The sequence below is a fragment of the Fusarium phalaenopsidis genome (genome assembly GCF_050370095.1).
Source record: "Fusarium phalaenopsidis strain FUZ10S chromosome Unknown contig_32302, whole genome shotgun sequence".
Lineage (NCBI taxonomy): Eukaryota > Fungi > Ascomycota > Sordariomycetes > Hypocreales > Nectriaceae > Fusarium > Fusarium phalaenopsidis.
This window is the reverse complement of record NW_028145405.1, coordinates 3,198,572-3,210,707: the sequence shown is the minus strand read 5'-3', so window position 1 is coordinate 3,210,707 and position 12,136 is coordinate 3,198,572. Positions and strand designations below refer to the sequence as shown.

Genomic DNA, 12,136 nt, shown 5'->3' with positions numbered 1-12,136 from the left:
CAGCAGGGCAGTGCAGCCAAATCCTTTCCCCCTCGGCTGCATGCCTACCGGCCTGCCAGCCGAACGAGCCTTTTTTTCATTCGTCCTGTCGAAGAAATCGTTATTCTGAAACACCAATTGGGCCGCGGCCGAGCAGGTCAGATCATAGGGTACCTGCGTGCGACCTGTAATGACCAACAGGAAATGCAGACGACTGGCAAGGGCCTAGCTGCGTCTTCTCCACAGCTAGGGATCATGTGAGAAATTCAGGACCAAGGAGCAAACCTCCCATATGTAATTCTTTCATGACAAGATGAAGCCGTTATCCGCCAAAGCACGAACCACCGTGATACACGACACAGCACTTCACATCACACAAGGGACAAGGAGAGGAAACATTTGTAGCAGGGTAGACCAACATTGAGTCCAATTGAGTTCTAGAATACCTGGCGCTCATAACACTCAGAGAAGCCGCCTCAGGCGGCTTCTTCAGGGGAACCGCCGGCCGCAGACGCCTCGTGGGGTAACCGAAAAGAAATCAAAGGAGGCATCATTAAAGAAGATTATACACCGAAAAGCCGAAACTCATCAACCCGCTCTTCCCCCTTGCGCAAATGCATTAACATCATGCCCATATCTTAGTTCAGATAAACCATGGCCATAACGGCACCGGCAATCAGAGCCAGGGATGAGGTCATGCGAGCGGCACCGCTCTCAGGGACAGTAGTGGCACTGCCAGTAGCAGCAGCCGAGGTCTCGGCAGCAGTAGTCTCTGATCCTAATGAGGCATATTAGCACAGTCCGTCACGTATCAAATCAAGTGTACTTACCCTCGGTAGAGCTGGCACCGGTAGAGGTGGCCTTCTTGGTGGTAGGGATGGGGGTGGTAGCATTCTTAGTGGCAATGGGAGTGTGGATGGTGGTGTGCTCCTCGGTGGTGGTCTTCTCCTTGGTGGTGATAGAAACGGGCTTGGAAACAGTGGTGAGAGTGGTGGCCGAGGTGGTAGCGGGGGCAGAAGTCTCCTCAGCAGAGGTCGTCTCCTCAGCGGAGGTCTCAGCGGCGGAGGTCTCGGCCTCGGTCTTGGAAGGGACGGTGCCGGTGCCCTGGTAAGGGAACTGTCCGCTGTAGTTGACGGTACCGTCCTCGTTGTTCTTAATCTTGAAGTTGTAGGTGTCCGAGGGCAGGTTGCCGGGGGTGAAGGTGAAAGAGTCGCCCTCAGCAGTGGCTGTTTGCTTGTTAGAGACGCCCTCGCTCAAGCTGATTTCGTGAAAACCTACCAGTCAGGACTTCGACGTCCTTGGTGTCGCTGGACTTGCCGTTCTGGAGGGTGATGGTGCAGCCACCCTCACAGCCGGAGTACTTGATGGTGAAGGGCTTGCCCTCCTCGACATCCCACTTGCTGTTGAGGAAAGCAGGGGTAGCCATGGCCACGGAGGCGAAGGCAGCAATGGTAGCGAAAGTGTACTTCATTTTGAAGGTTGGGTGGTGTGTGGTTTGAAAGAGTGACTAAAATTACTGTCGCGGATGTCAGTAAATAGTCGTGTTTGGATGTCTGATAATGAGCAAAGGGCGAGTGAAGCTGTTAAATAGTATTGCCGTTGTTGTTGCTGTGCTGTTGACAGTCAAGTGGGGTTTGGCTGTGTTTGGTTTGGGTTTGGAAGAAGTGATTCAGGCACCCGACACTTTCGACGTTGCTCGGCGACTGATCCGTGGCGGCAGCTGTTCCCCAGTGGCAACTCGCAATGGAATGAACGTTGAAGTTTCGACTGGTTGGCGGTTGACTTCCATCGTGAACGGGTGTGTGCCGATTGCCAGTGTCGGGCCGGTGCCAGAGATGTGCAGGTGCAAGCAAGGGAAGGGCAGATCCGACTATGAAAGGAAGTCTCAAGACTATCGACTTACATTAGGTAGATAGGAACAACGAGGTTGTAGTTGACGAAGGGCGACGTTGATGGAGAACAAGAGAGAAGGGATCGGAAAGGAAGGGGAGGGAGAGATATTATAAAGGGCAACGGAACAGCGGCAATGGATCATAGAGCACTCATCCATCAAAGGGGGGGACGGACAGATTGGTGGCCCCCGGCAAGGAAAGACAGTCACTTTCCTTCTGGTTGGGGTGTGTGATGTGTGAGGCGTGCAAAGAGGCGTCTGTGGAGGTGGACGACGACGATGGTTCTTCCCCCCTTCCCTTCCCTTCCTTCCTTCGCTTGGGGTCTCTGGCTTGCCGTTTGCAACTTCCTTGTCCTGACCCGGTCCAACTTACCAATGGCCGTCGCTCGGCTCATGCCACACCTGCCTACCTGGGTAGGGAGGCAACTGGCCAATGCTTCGGTACAGCATCCTTGGCCAGCTCACTTTCGCTAGAAACCCTTTCATCATCACATTCCTCCAACAGGCCGGCCAGCCACGGGCCCCCGAGCCCCCGAACCAGAACGGACGATATCAAACCCTTGCTGGGGAAATTAGTGAGCCCCAGTCTAGCATGTCTGCGCTATGCCTGTTTTGGATCAAGCTCCAAGCTTACTGCGGGCGCGGTCCAGGGACACCCCAGCCGCAGGACCAGCTAACGACCTGTAGGGTTGCTGTGCCTGGCAGCCAAAAAGTGGCACGCGCCCGGCCAGAGGGCCCACGACATCCGACACCACCCACAGGCCGCGCAGAGCACGCAGCCTTTCCCTTGATTCTCGATCCATCAGAACTGGAGTCGTCTCCCTGAACCAACTCTTGGCCTTCGGTGGTTACCTTTAATGCTACAATACTTTCCTGGGGGCGAACGGGCCTGCCGCGACGTTATTGGACCAAGTCTTGATTCTGGCCTACGAGCGGTGGCCAAATGCCCTGTCCACTCTCGCTCTCCGCGGCCAAGTGATCTCTGGTCATCTCCAGCCTTACTCGCCCACTGCACTGTTGATGGTGGTACGTCCCTTTAGCCGCGCCTCTCCGGCGGAGATCGGAGCTGGTATTCCTGCCCGGCTAGCCGTTGTTCTGCAGCCTGGTTCTGGGCTACCGCTACACCACCAGCAATGGTAGCCGCTGCAAGCCTTTCAACAAGCTGACGCTAGCGAGGCCTTTGTTGTTGTGTCTTGGTTTGGGCACGTTAGCCGATGACTTCCGTTTCTTGGGTTCAGACGGTAGCAAACATGCAGGACGAGCTGTCGTCTCTCTTACACCTCACTCACCCCTTGCCGATGTCCACATTGCACGTTTCTCTGATAAAGAATGGGGGAGCACAGGATCAGCACGCATACCCATGTCGCCAACGGTCCTGGACAGATGACTTTCCGGAAAATCTCAGCGTTGTCGCCTGCAATAACTGAGAGATTGTTGCTCATGGGCGGTCTGGATGCTTGCCGCTTTAGAATGTGATCTCGTTAGCGCACCGACCTTTCCTCTTCGGGCCACACTTTAATGACCTCGCCCCCTTGGCCTTTCGATAGCTCCAATGGCGAGCTTGCGCAGCCTCTCTTCCCTGCAATCCACTTGACCTGATCTTGCCATGACTCTCATGTTTCTTGGAAGCGTTGATGAAAGGGGCGTTGTTCAAGTTGCCGGTCTCTTCGAATCATATCCCCCAGGGTAGCTCAGGAGCTCGATGGCTTGCCAATTCAGCGCCTACAGCGTCTCCAGCCTTCTCGGTCAACACAGCAAGCGCTCAACAGCTCCCGGGTGAGTGCGTCTAGCTGCGAATTAGGTTGGGTGGTTGTGCCTTGATGGTGTGGGGTGGCTGCGTTGCTTGGACTGAAAATCGAACAACGAGGGCAACGACAACGGGCAGAAGACAACACAGCATGCAGACGCCAGTCAGTCTGTTCCATGCAAGATCTTTACATGCTGACCGGCTCCCTCTCTGGCATTGGCGGATCGACAGGAGCGGGCTTGCCCTACGCATCCATTATTTCATCCTGCTTCTTGGCCCATACCCGACTTGAAGAACTCTGCAATGCCGAGAGCCTCGAGATGGAGGGGCAGAGACAGCATACGCAATGGCCTACGTACGATGCATTCTTTTAGTCGAACTGGTTCGAGATGGATAATTAGCCGGACTAATGGTCGCCCTTCTTCCCCAGCCTTTGCCATGCGATCGATCAATGGATGGTGACACATGCCGTCAGTCTGGTTCCAAGACCGCCTCGCCGCCTCTAGCGTCAACTTACACCGAGGCCAAGTCGGCCTTTTGGTGCTGTTTCTGGGTCGGCATGTTTACTGTTTTGTTCATTCTTCCCATCGTCACGCAATGCTTGGTGGCGGAGCATGATTGATGGATGGTCGGAAAGCAGCGAGTGATGGTGTCCAAGGTGTTCGGCGACCTCTTCTTTGAGTCAAAGCCGATGGCCTCGAAGTCGTGGATAGCCAATGGGTCGACGTCAATGGTGGTATTCACAGCCCCCAAAAGAGTTTGCTTATCCACACTTGAGCAGTTTATGAAGACCAATTCCAATAGCACAAGGCAGCTATGCATCGACCACCGCGGCTGATGGCCTTATACACACAGCATCGGCTACGCCACGCCGCAGGCTCACAGACAGAGACCAGACCGACGGCCGGCAGCTACTGCTGCTACTGCTAGGACTATTGAGCCGACTGCATCGCCTCGGTGGTGCGTCTCATCAGCGTCGCAGGCAGGGCCTTGGCTGCCACCCAACGGTCAAGCAAACCCGGGCGAGGCGAAGGCGCGATTCTCAGACAGGTTCTACACCGTTGGGCAGATCCTCCTCTGAGCATGTCTCGCCCTTCTCCGTCTTGGCCTATGGATACCCTGGTAGCGAAGAGCCTAGACTGAAGAAGTGAAGAAAAAAGTAAATCAAAATCGAACCGAACGAAGCACGAGACTCGACGATCCAACGTGTGGTCCGGGATTCGAGTCTTGAAGCGCACCGGAGCAAGGAGCAAATCATGAGCAAGCAGCTCGGGAACCCCAACTTTTTCTTCTCGCCCTGGCCTAGAGACCGCATTAGCGTCCACGCCTGGCCCTTGTCCTCCTTTGCTCATCTCCACTCTTCGCAGTGTCTCTACCCACTGGCCGGCCAGCTCTCGTTGGGCTGCATCGGCGACGCAATCTCCCTCAGCCCCGCCCGCATGCAACGACGTGCATTGCCGCTTCGTGGAATGATGGGTCCTTCTGAGAGCTGGACCTGGGTAGCAAGTGTACTGGACAGCTCTTGGACAAGGTTTTGCATGCTGGTCAACTCTCTCTCGATGGCCCGTCTGCCATCCCATCATCTCCCCAGACCTATCTCTCCAAAACGCCGGGCTGCCGGCTGGGCGCTCGGCGTTGTTGGTTATCGGCGACTGGGCCTCTTCCTGGCCTGACCGCGATAATATCCTTATTAATGCCTCCCGCCGTGGGCATTGGACAATGGCGACAACGGTTACGTCCGCATGATGTACCTACGGACCAAGGCTTCGGCACTTGATCCGTCATGCAGCAGTTGAAGCTATCCAGCTCACCCTGGCTCTATTTGAACATCACCTTGAAATGCCTCACCGATGGACCGTCATGACTGTGTCGATCCAGGTCCTTTGATCTCCCTCTCATAGCAGCTATACAGCCGAGTAATCTCCAAGTGTCTATCAATGATCATCGTTGATCCTGTTCTGTTTGCGGCCATCAACCCCAGCCTTTCCCCCTCCCTCACCCCTCGTCTCACCCTCAAACCTGCTTGAGCTCTCCTCTCCTCTTTTGACGCCTCCGTCATCCGTCACTCATGCCGCATGCATCATCTCGAGTCTGCCATAATCAGCCACCGCTGCTACCCTACCGAGATGTAACTTTTGTTTCATGCAATTGTTCTCGTGTTTCACGGCGCTTCCAAAAGTCAAAAGACCTGACCTACAACACAACCACATGGCTGTCCGTCGTCTTACTGCCTCGGCCTCGTCCTCCTTCTCGACTCTCGTGACTCCCTCCCCAGCCACATCCAATTTTAGTCCGGGTTTCAAAACTTGCCGTTCCAAGACTTAAGATTTAGATCTGATCCCAAAATTAGGATAGACCTTCGGGTGATTGTTGGTTGGCTTGGGTTAGTCGATGCCGCCGCCGCCAAAAGTCAATGCCATCTGGTGGCGCGTCACATCACTCATGACCAATCCTCCATGTCAACAAACACCACCTCCTTTTCAGCATGTCCGTTCACTCATTTCGAGAGAAATTGCCATTGTCCTTTTTCAATTAAAAATGTGCTCTTGTACCCTATGTAAAGGTAACGAGCTATTGCTGTTTTGCCAAGTACGTACATACGCAAAGTATATCTCTCGTCATCAGAAGCGATTGGTCGCCCATTACCGGGCCCTTTTGTCCGTAGGCATAGGCTTCGGAGACTCGCCTCCTCTTCAACCATGACACCCGTATTAACTCTTCTCTTCCATCCCATCACTGTGTGTGCCGTATAGCCGTCTTTATCCACTCTCGACAGGTCGTGATCAAAGTGACTCCAACAACATCCTGCCACCGAGCGAGCCAACTGGCACCTACAACATGGTCCTCCAGGCCTGTCTTCTATCCACTCAGTGCTCCAGAAGACGCAAGCTGCCCTGGACGACGACGTTCTCGAGAATAGAACCGGGGGGAATGTCGATGGTGCTGCCCTCTGTTGCGACGATGATGACGGTGCCCTTGAGTGTCACGCCGCGGCCGAGGTTGACGGCACCAGTGATGGTGAGGTGATCTAGCTCCAGCACCTTAGGGATGGAGGGGATTCGCTTCTGGAAGTCCGAGACCTTCTTGAAGTCGCCACCCAGCTTGATCAGGGGGGCATCACCGAAGCGGGCCGCGCTCATCTGAAGCTGGCCGTGCTTGAGGGTGTAGAGGTCCGACTTGACCAGCATCAGGTCAGAGCAGGTCTTGACGGGCAAGAATCGTCGACGGGGCACGTTGACACCGTGGGCGTTGTTGAAGTGGCGGATGGCAGCACCGACGGCCGTCTCGAGCTGAATGATGGAAATGTCCGACTCGCCCTTCTTGTCGCCGGGGATGGTCTTGCCGTTGGGGATGATCTCCATCTCGAGCTCGTCGTTCTCCACAACACGCTTGATGGCCTTGAGGTTGAGCCAGATGTTGTTGGTGTTGAAGTACTTGAACTTCTTGATCGACTTGAACTCGTTGACGTGCTCCTTGGGGACCTGGGCAATTTCCAACAGGCGGACCGAGCCCTCGTAATCGATGATAGTACCACCCTTGACATCAGCCTTGGTCTTGTTGGTCAGCTCCATAATGTACTCGGCGTTGGTCTCCATCATGTGCTGGAGAATGCGGAGATCGACAACGGCGCCCAGGTTGTCCACGTTGGACAGGAAGATGATCTCAATGCCCCGCTCCAGGAGCTTGTCGAGGATGCCCGAGTTGTACAGAGACTCGAAGACGTCACCGTGGCCAGGGGGGTACCACTCGTTGATGGAGGCATCAAAGTTCTTGGGGACGGGGAGCAAAGAGTCCTTGTAAATTCGGGGGTATCGGGACTGGTTGAAGGTGAGGATGTCCACGTTATGGCCCTCATACTTCTTGATGATGGCGGCGGTGTCGTCGTTGGTGTTGAACGAGTTCATCAGGATAAAAGGCACGTTGACGTCGTAGGTGCGGTTAAGGAACTCGATCTGTCGCACGGAAAGGTCGAGGAAGGACATGCCATCACGGACCTCGATGACCGACTTGGGACCAACGCAACCCATCGAGGTACCGAGACCACCGTTGAGCTTGAGGACGGCCAGCTTGTTCAGGAACTGGACCGACTCGGTGTTGGCAAGGTCCTCGTAGTCGACGACCTGGCCCTGGGCGGGGGGAGCAATGCGGTCCCAGTCACTATGCGATCATCAGCAACCAGCCTGGATATATGTTTCATTGGGGTGAGGCATACACGGCGTTGCCCTTGGCCTTGTCGTTAAGGTATCGTCGGAAGAGGGCGAAGAAGTTATCCATCTCGGTGTCGAACAGCTGCGGAGCACGGTCAGCACATGTTGAAGCCATGGTCACCGCTCGCAACTTGCCTTCTTCTGCTCGGGGTCCTTGACGGTCTCGGCGAGGTTGGTCAGAGCATTTCGCATCTGAGCGGCAGCGACGTTGGTCGAGGTGTTCTCGAAAGCCTGAGGCATAGTGTGTTAGTTGATTCTGAGACTCGCGTTGATTTCGGTTGATTGCGTGGGAATTGGTGTTTCGAGGGTGGGCGGATAAGGGGCGGAGAGGGAAGCTCGCGATCATGAGCAGCGAGGGCAGTGAATCGTTGTGCCATCATTTTCGGCTTTTGCAGCGTAGCTTAAAGTCGAGAAAGTGACAGAACGGCGATTCCACCGTGTGCGGTTGTGAATGCTTGTGAACGACGTTTGGTGACTGGGAGCTTTAGGGGGCGCATGGACAACCAGGCCTTATCCTCGCCAAAGCAACGACCCAAGATGTTGGCCTTGTCACTGGTTCCCCCTGAATTGAATCGTAGGGCCTTTCTTGATGGATTCGCAGAACTGAGGGATCTAGAGGGCAGTGCAGGACTCACCATGTGACTGCGCGTCTTGCCATGACGGCGCTCAAAGAGCTGATCATCACTGCCAGCGTGAGGCTTCAGGTGGGTAGGCAGCGCGCTCTTGATTGCACTGGCCATTGTGACGGTTACGAGGGATACAGGAGGAAATGGAGCAAAACAAGCTGTCAGGCTTCAAGGGGAGCAAAAATGTGAAGAGCAAAAAAGGGCTCCAAAAAAGGGCTCAAAAAAAGAGGATGAGGATGGAGGATGTCGAGTTCAAGTTTGGGTCAGGAATGACGGAAGGTAAAGGAGGGAGGAGAATGGATTGGATGCGGGGCGGTGATGCCCGTAGCTCAGCAGCCAGCAGAACTGGAAGGTGTTGGTGGGGGTGGCGAGACCGAGAGTCGACAAAAAAAGATGAACGGCTGAAAAAAAGGCGCGGTTCAAAGTGTGACGGTAACAGTGACGTTTATCTCGGCGGATAGTCTCCTGTCTCTTGCTCCTTTTGTCCAAAGGCAGGTTACGTTGGGGAGAGAGGCAACCTTTTGGGCGACAGGTCAAGTTATGATGGATTCGGCAGTGGTCTACTAGCTCTGGGGCGTTAGCTGTTGAGCTGGCACGCGGTGTTGTTGTGCTATTTTGTCTTTGTTGACGTCGGGGGCTTGGCAATTGCAATGTCTCATCATGATATGCCTACGATTGAGGGAATGGAGGCTTTTTTTTTTTTTTTTTTTGTTTCTGCTCACCTTGTTGGACGTTGTCAGGCTTGGAGGGATAGGGGAGAAGTTATGATGTGTGTCACGGAGAGGGAGACGAGGGAGATATAAATATAAACAAAACACTGGGTAGGCTCAGGCAACTGGGAATGGGGGCATGTCCTGTTTCTCCTTTTTTCCAGTATTAGTTGGACATGGACATCGTATCTGGGATCTCGTCGTAATGATTAATTTCTGGTCTTGCCTTGGACATGGGGAGCAACCCCACCACTTGCACCAGCGATCTCCCTCGGTGGCGTGCCAACCAACCAGGGGAATCCCCCCTCTAGAGGAAGTTCGGGATGAAGGCCGTGAACGAGTCTCTCAGCCGAGGGGGAGGATGCACGACGTGGATGGAACGGAAGCAGGAGAGAGGTTGTGGTGGATATCATGATGGGCGGCGAACCACTCAAGCCAGTATCGACGATATGGTTACTCTGCTGCATGTGGCTGCAGTTGGATCCAATGCAGCAGATACCGGTATCCATCACCATCATGATATCCGATCCAGTGCTGGCCGGACCTTGTTGGTGGCGGCCTCTACTCGAGGCGAACAAAACCGCTCACCTACTATTGCCGGTGGGCGAATCTCGCTCCCAGGCCGACTACTACCTCCGCCACTCACCAACGAAACGAAATCTGCTTGTATTCCCAACGAGCTTGTTAAGCTGTTCCATTCTTAGTACAGTACAGGTGTCATGAAGTCCCGCCTTTCCATGGATGTCCACCTAAATTAAGGCCCAAGCTTCCCAGGCCCCAGGTCAAAGCTCCCATCGCCAGGCATGCCAGGCGGCTCTTGGGCCCATATCTGTCGGTTGTCATTGGCCGAGTAAAGCAAACGAGCAGCAATCCAGTCTGTCTGGGCCCGGCGAAATGAAGTGAAGCGCAGAGTGGATAGCTGGAGGCATGCGAATGAGTGAGTGAATGGACGAACTCGACGACTTGTCTAGGTACTGTAGCTAACGTTAGTGCCATCTCCCGGTCGATCTCCCTGCGAACCAGTTGCCGTTGTCTTTCTCTACCATGTGAAGGAGACATGGCCAGGGATACACTCTCGCCTGAGTGAGGCTGTGATAATTAATCACTTGGGCAACATCGGTCTCGTTCATATCGCCTCGAGACACGGACCGGAACTCTCTCGGAGGGCGGTCGGTTGGCCTGGACGACAACCATCCCATCTCTAAGCGCCTCTCCCGTTCCGTTCCGCTGCGGCAAAAGATCTCTTTCTCTGTGTGTGTCTGTATGGCTCGCAGGTGCGCGCTTTCATGCCTTTCGCCACGTGGGCCCGGCATTGGACACAAGCCGAACTGTCATGTCACATCATGGATGCTGGCCGACGTGCATAACCGATTTGAGTTGTTTTGACAAAGGAAGGGAAGCATTCACTCACTCACAGGGTGGCAATGACAAGGCAAAGGCCATAAAAAGCAACCTGGTAGAGCCAAGACTCTCCCCAGCCTGTTATCGTCTGCTGCACAACCTCCACTGTCCATGAGCCGTGCCTGGGACCCGCCAGTGCATCATCATCCACCAATCGAATCTGGCAAGCATAGGTTTCAACGACGCTGCCTCCAAAGTGGAAACTTGATGCCATCACTACAAATATGTTACAACTCTGTGCAACCCCTTCTATGGTGTTTTCCAAGTTTTGCTTCCCATAGAACTGCCACAATGACGAGAAGAACAGAGTGCTTGGCTACGTTCATGTCATCTGCAGCCCTGTGGAGAAGAGAAGAGCCGGCCGCCCGTCATGTGGGAAAACGGTCCGTTTTCTCCCCCACGTAAAACGGTTATTCGGCTTCGAGAGCTTCACGCCTCGTCATCGCAGGCAGACGCCATCATCAAGAAAAACATCGTATGCTCACCGACTTACAAACGGGCCATCGCCGTCTAGAATCCTCTGACTCGATATCTTCGCCCCTGTGACCGCCGGCCGGCTTATTGCAACTGACGGGGTGCTATCCCTTCGCATCTCAGAGATAATAAATCCTTCGCTGCCCAAATCTCACCGTAACTTGATTCCTTTAAACTCATCCCTTTGTTTATCTTGTAAGGCACGATCATGGGCAGCGCAGAGACTCTTCAGTACTGGAACTACAACATCCCGGAGGACGAGAGGACGGATCAGTGTCCCGACTTTCTCCAGAACCTCTCAGCCAAGGACGTCGGCATCCTCTCGACCCCAGACTCCGAATTTCACGTCCTCTCCTGGGACGAGGTCCGCCAGATCGTCCAGTCCAACCGTCTCGAGGTCTTCAAGCGCGTTCCCTCGGCTCTGCGCCGCTACAAGGCCTTTGTCTTCTACCTCAAGAAGAAGCACGGCAGCGTCGCAAACTTCATCCTCAACCAGCGGCTAGGCTGGTCTGCCCCTGTGGCGCCGCGCGGCGCACCCTTTGAGTTTGAGGACGACTACAAGATCCTCCACAACGATGCGCCATACGGAATAGACCCCAGGATCGTCCACCTCGTCGTGTGGACAAAGTTTGACCTCGTCGAGGACCCTGCCACGGGGGACCTGGCCGACGGGGCGAGGCAGGAGATTGATGACTTTGTGACGACAACGTTTCGGGCAAATATCCCTAATGAACATGTGATAGACTCAGATCTGACTTCTGAGATGGATAAATGCTGACGAGAGCAGGTCATGTGGTTCAAGAATTGGCGGGCTTTGCAGTCTGTGAATGCTGTCAGGCACTTTCACGTCATGCTGTTTGATCCAGATCCCGACTTCATCCGCGCCGTCACAAAGGGAGACGTTCCTCGCTGTGGTTTGAAGATGGAATAGATGAAAAGGCGCAGGTGTTTTTCATGCGTGGGTTTGCGAATTCGTCTTATTTTCGTGTAGTGTAGTTGAGTTTCAGGGGTGTATCGGAGCATCGCACATCTAGCAGTGTACACAGGTCAATTTTTCTGTTCATATTTCATATCTCTCTACTTCAATTGGAATGCTTTTT

General features: G+C 54.3%; 3 protein-coding genes across 3 annotated transcripts; 1 reads left to right on the top strand and 2 right to left on the bottom strand.

Annotated features, from left to right (window-relative positions):
* Positions 1-617: 617 nt before the first annotated feature.
* On the bottom strand, positions 618-1,450 carry LRP88_08350 (uncharacterized protein; the record flags this gene model as incomplete). The annotated part of the gene is made up of 3 exons (XM_083244858.1): positions 618-757; positions 810-1,205; positions 1,258-1,450. The coding sequence occupies 3 exons, from the start codon at positions 1,448-1,450 to the stop codon at positions 618-620; spliced, it is 729 nt and encodes a 242-aa protein (XP_083099352.1).
* Positions 1,451-6,484: 5,034 nt separating this feature from the next.
* On the bottom strand, positions 6,485-8,565 carry LRP88_08349 (UTP glucose-1-phosphate uridylyltransferase; the record flags this gene model as incomplete). The annotated part of the gene is made up of 4 exons (XM_083244857.1): positions 6,485-7,775; positions 7,831-7,907; positions 7,985-8,056; positions 8,461-8,565. The coding sequence occupies 4 exons, from the start codon at positions 8,563-8,565 to the stop codon at positions 6,485-6,487; spliced, it is 1,545 nt and encodes a 514-aa protein (XP_083099351.1).
* A 2,679-nt stretch (positions 8,566-11,244) lies between these two features.
* On the top strand, positions 11,245-11,967 carry LRP88_08348 (GIG1 family protein; the record flags this gene model as incomplete). Its single annotated transcript, XM_083244856.1, has 2 exons — positions 11,245-11,772; positions 11,824-11,967. 2 exons carry the CDS (start codon positions 11,245-11,247, stop codon positions 11,965-11,967), a joined length of 672 nt encoding a protein of 223 aa, XP_083099350.1.
* Positions 11,968-12,136: the final 169 nt, after the last annotated feature.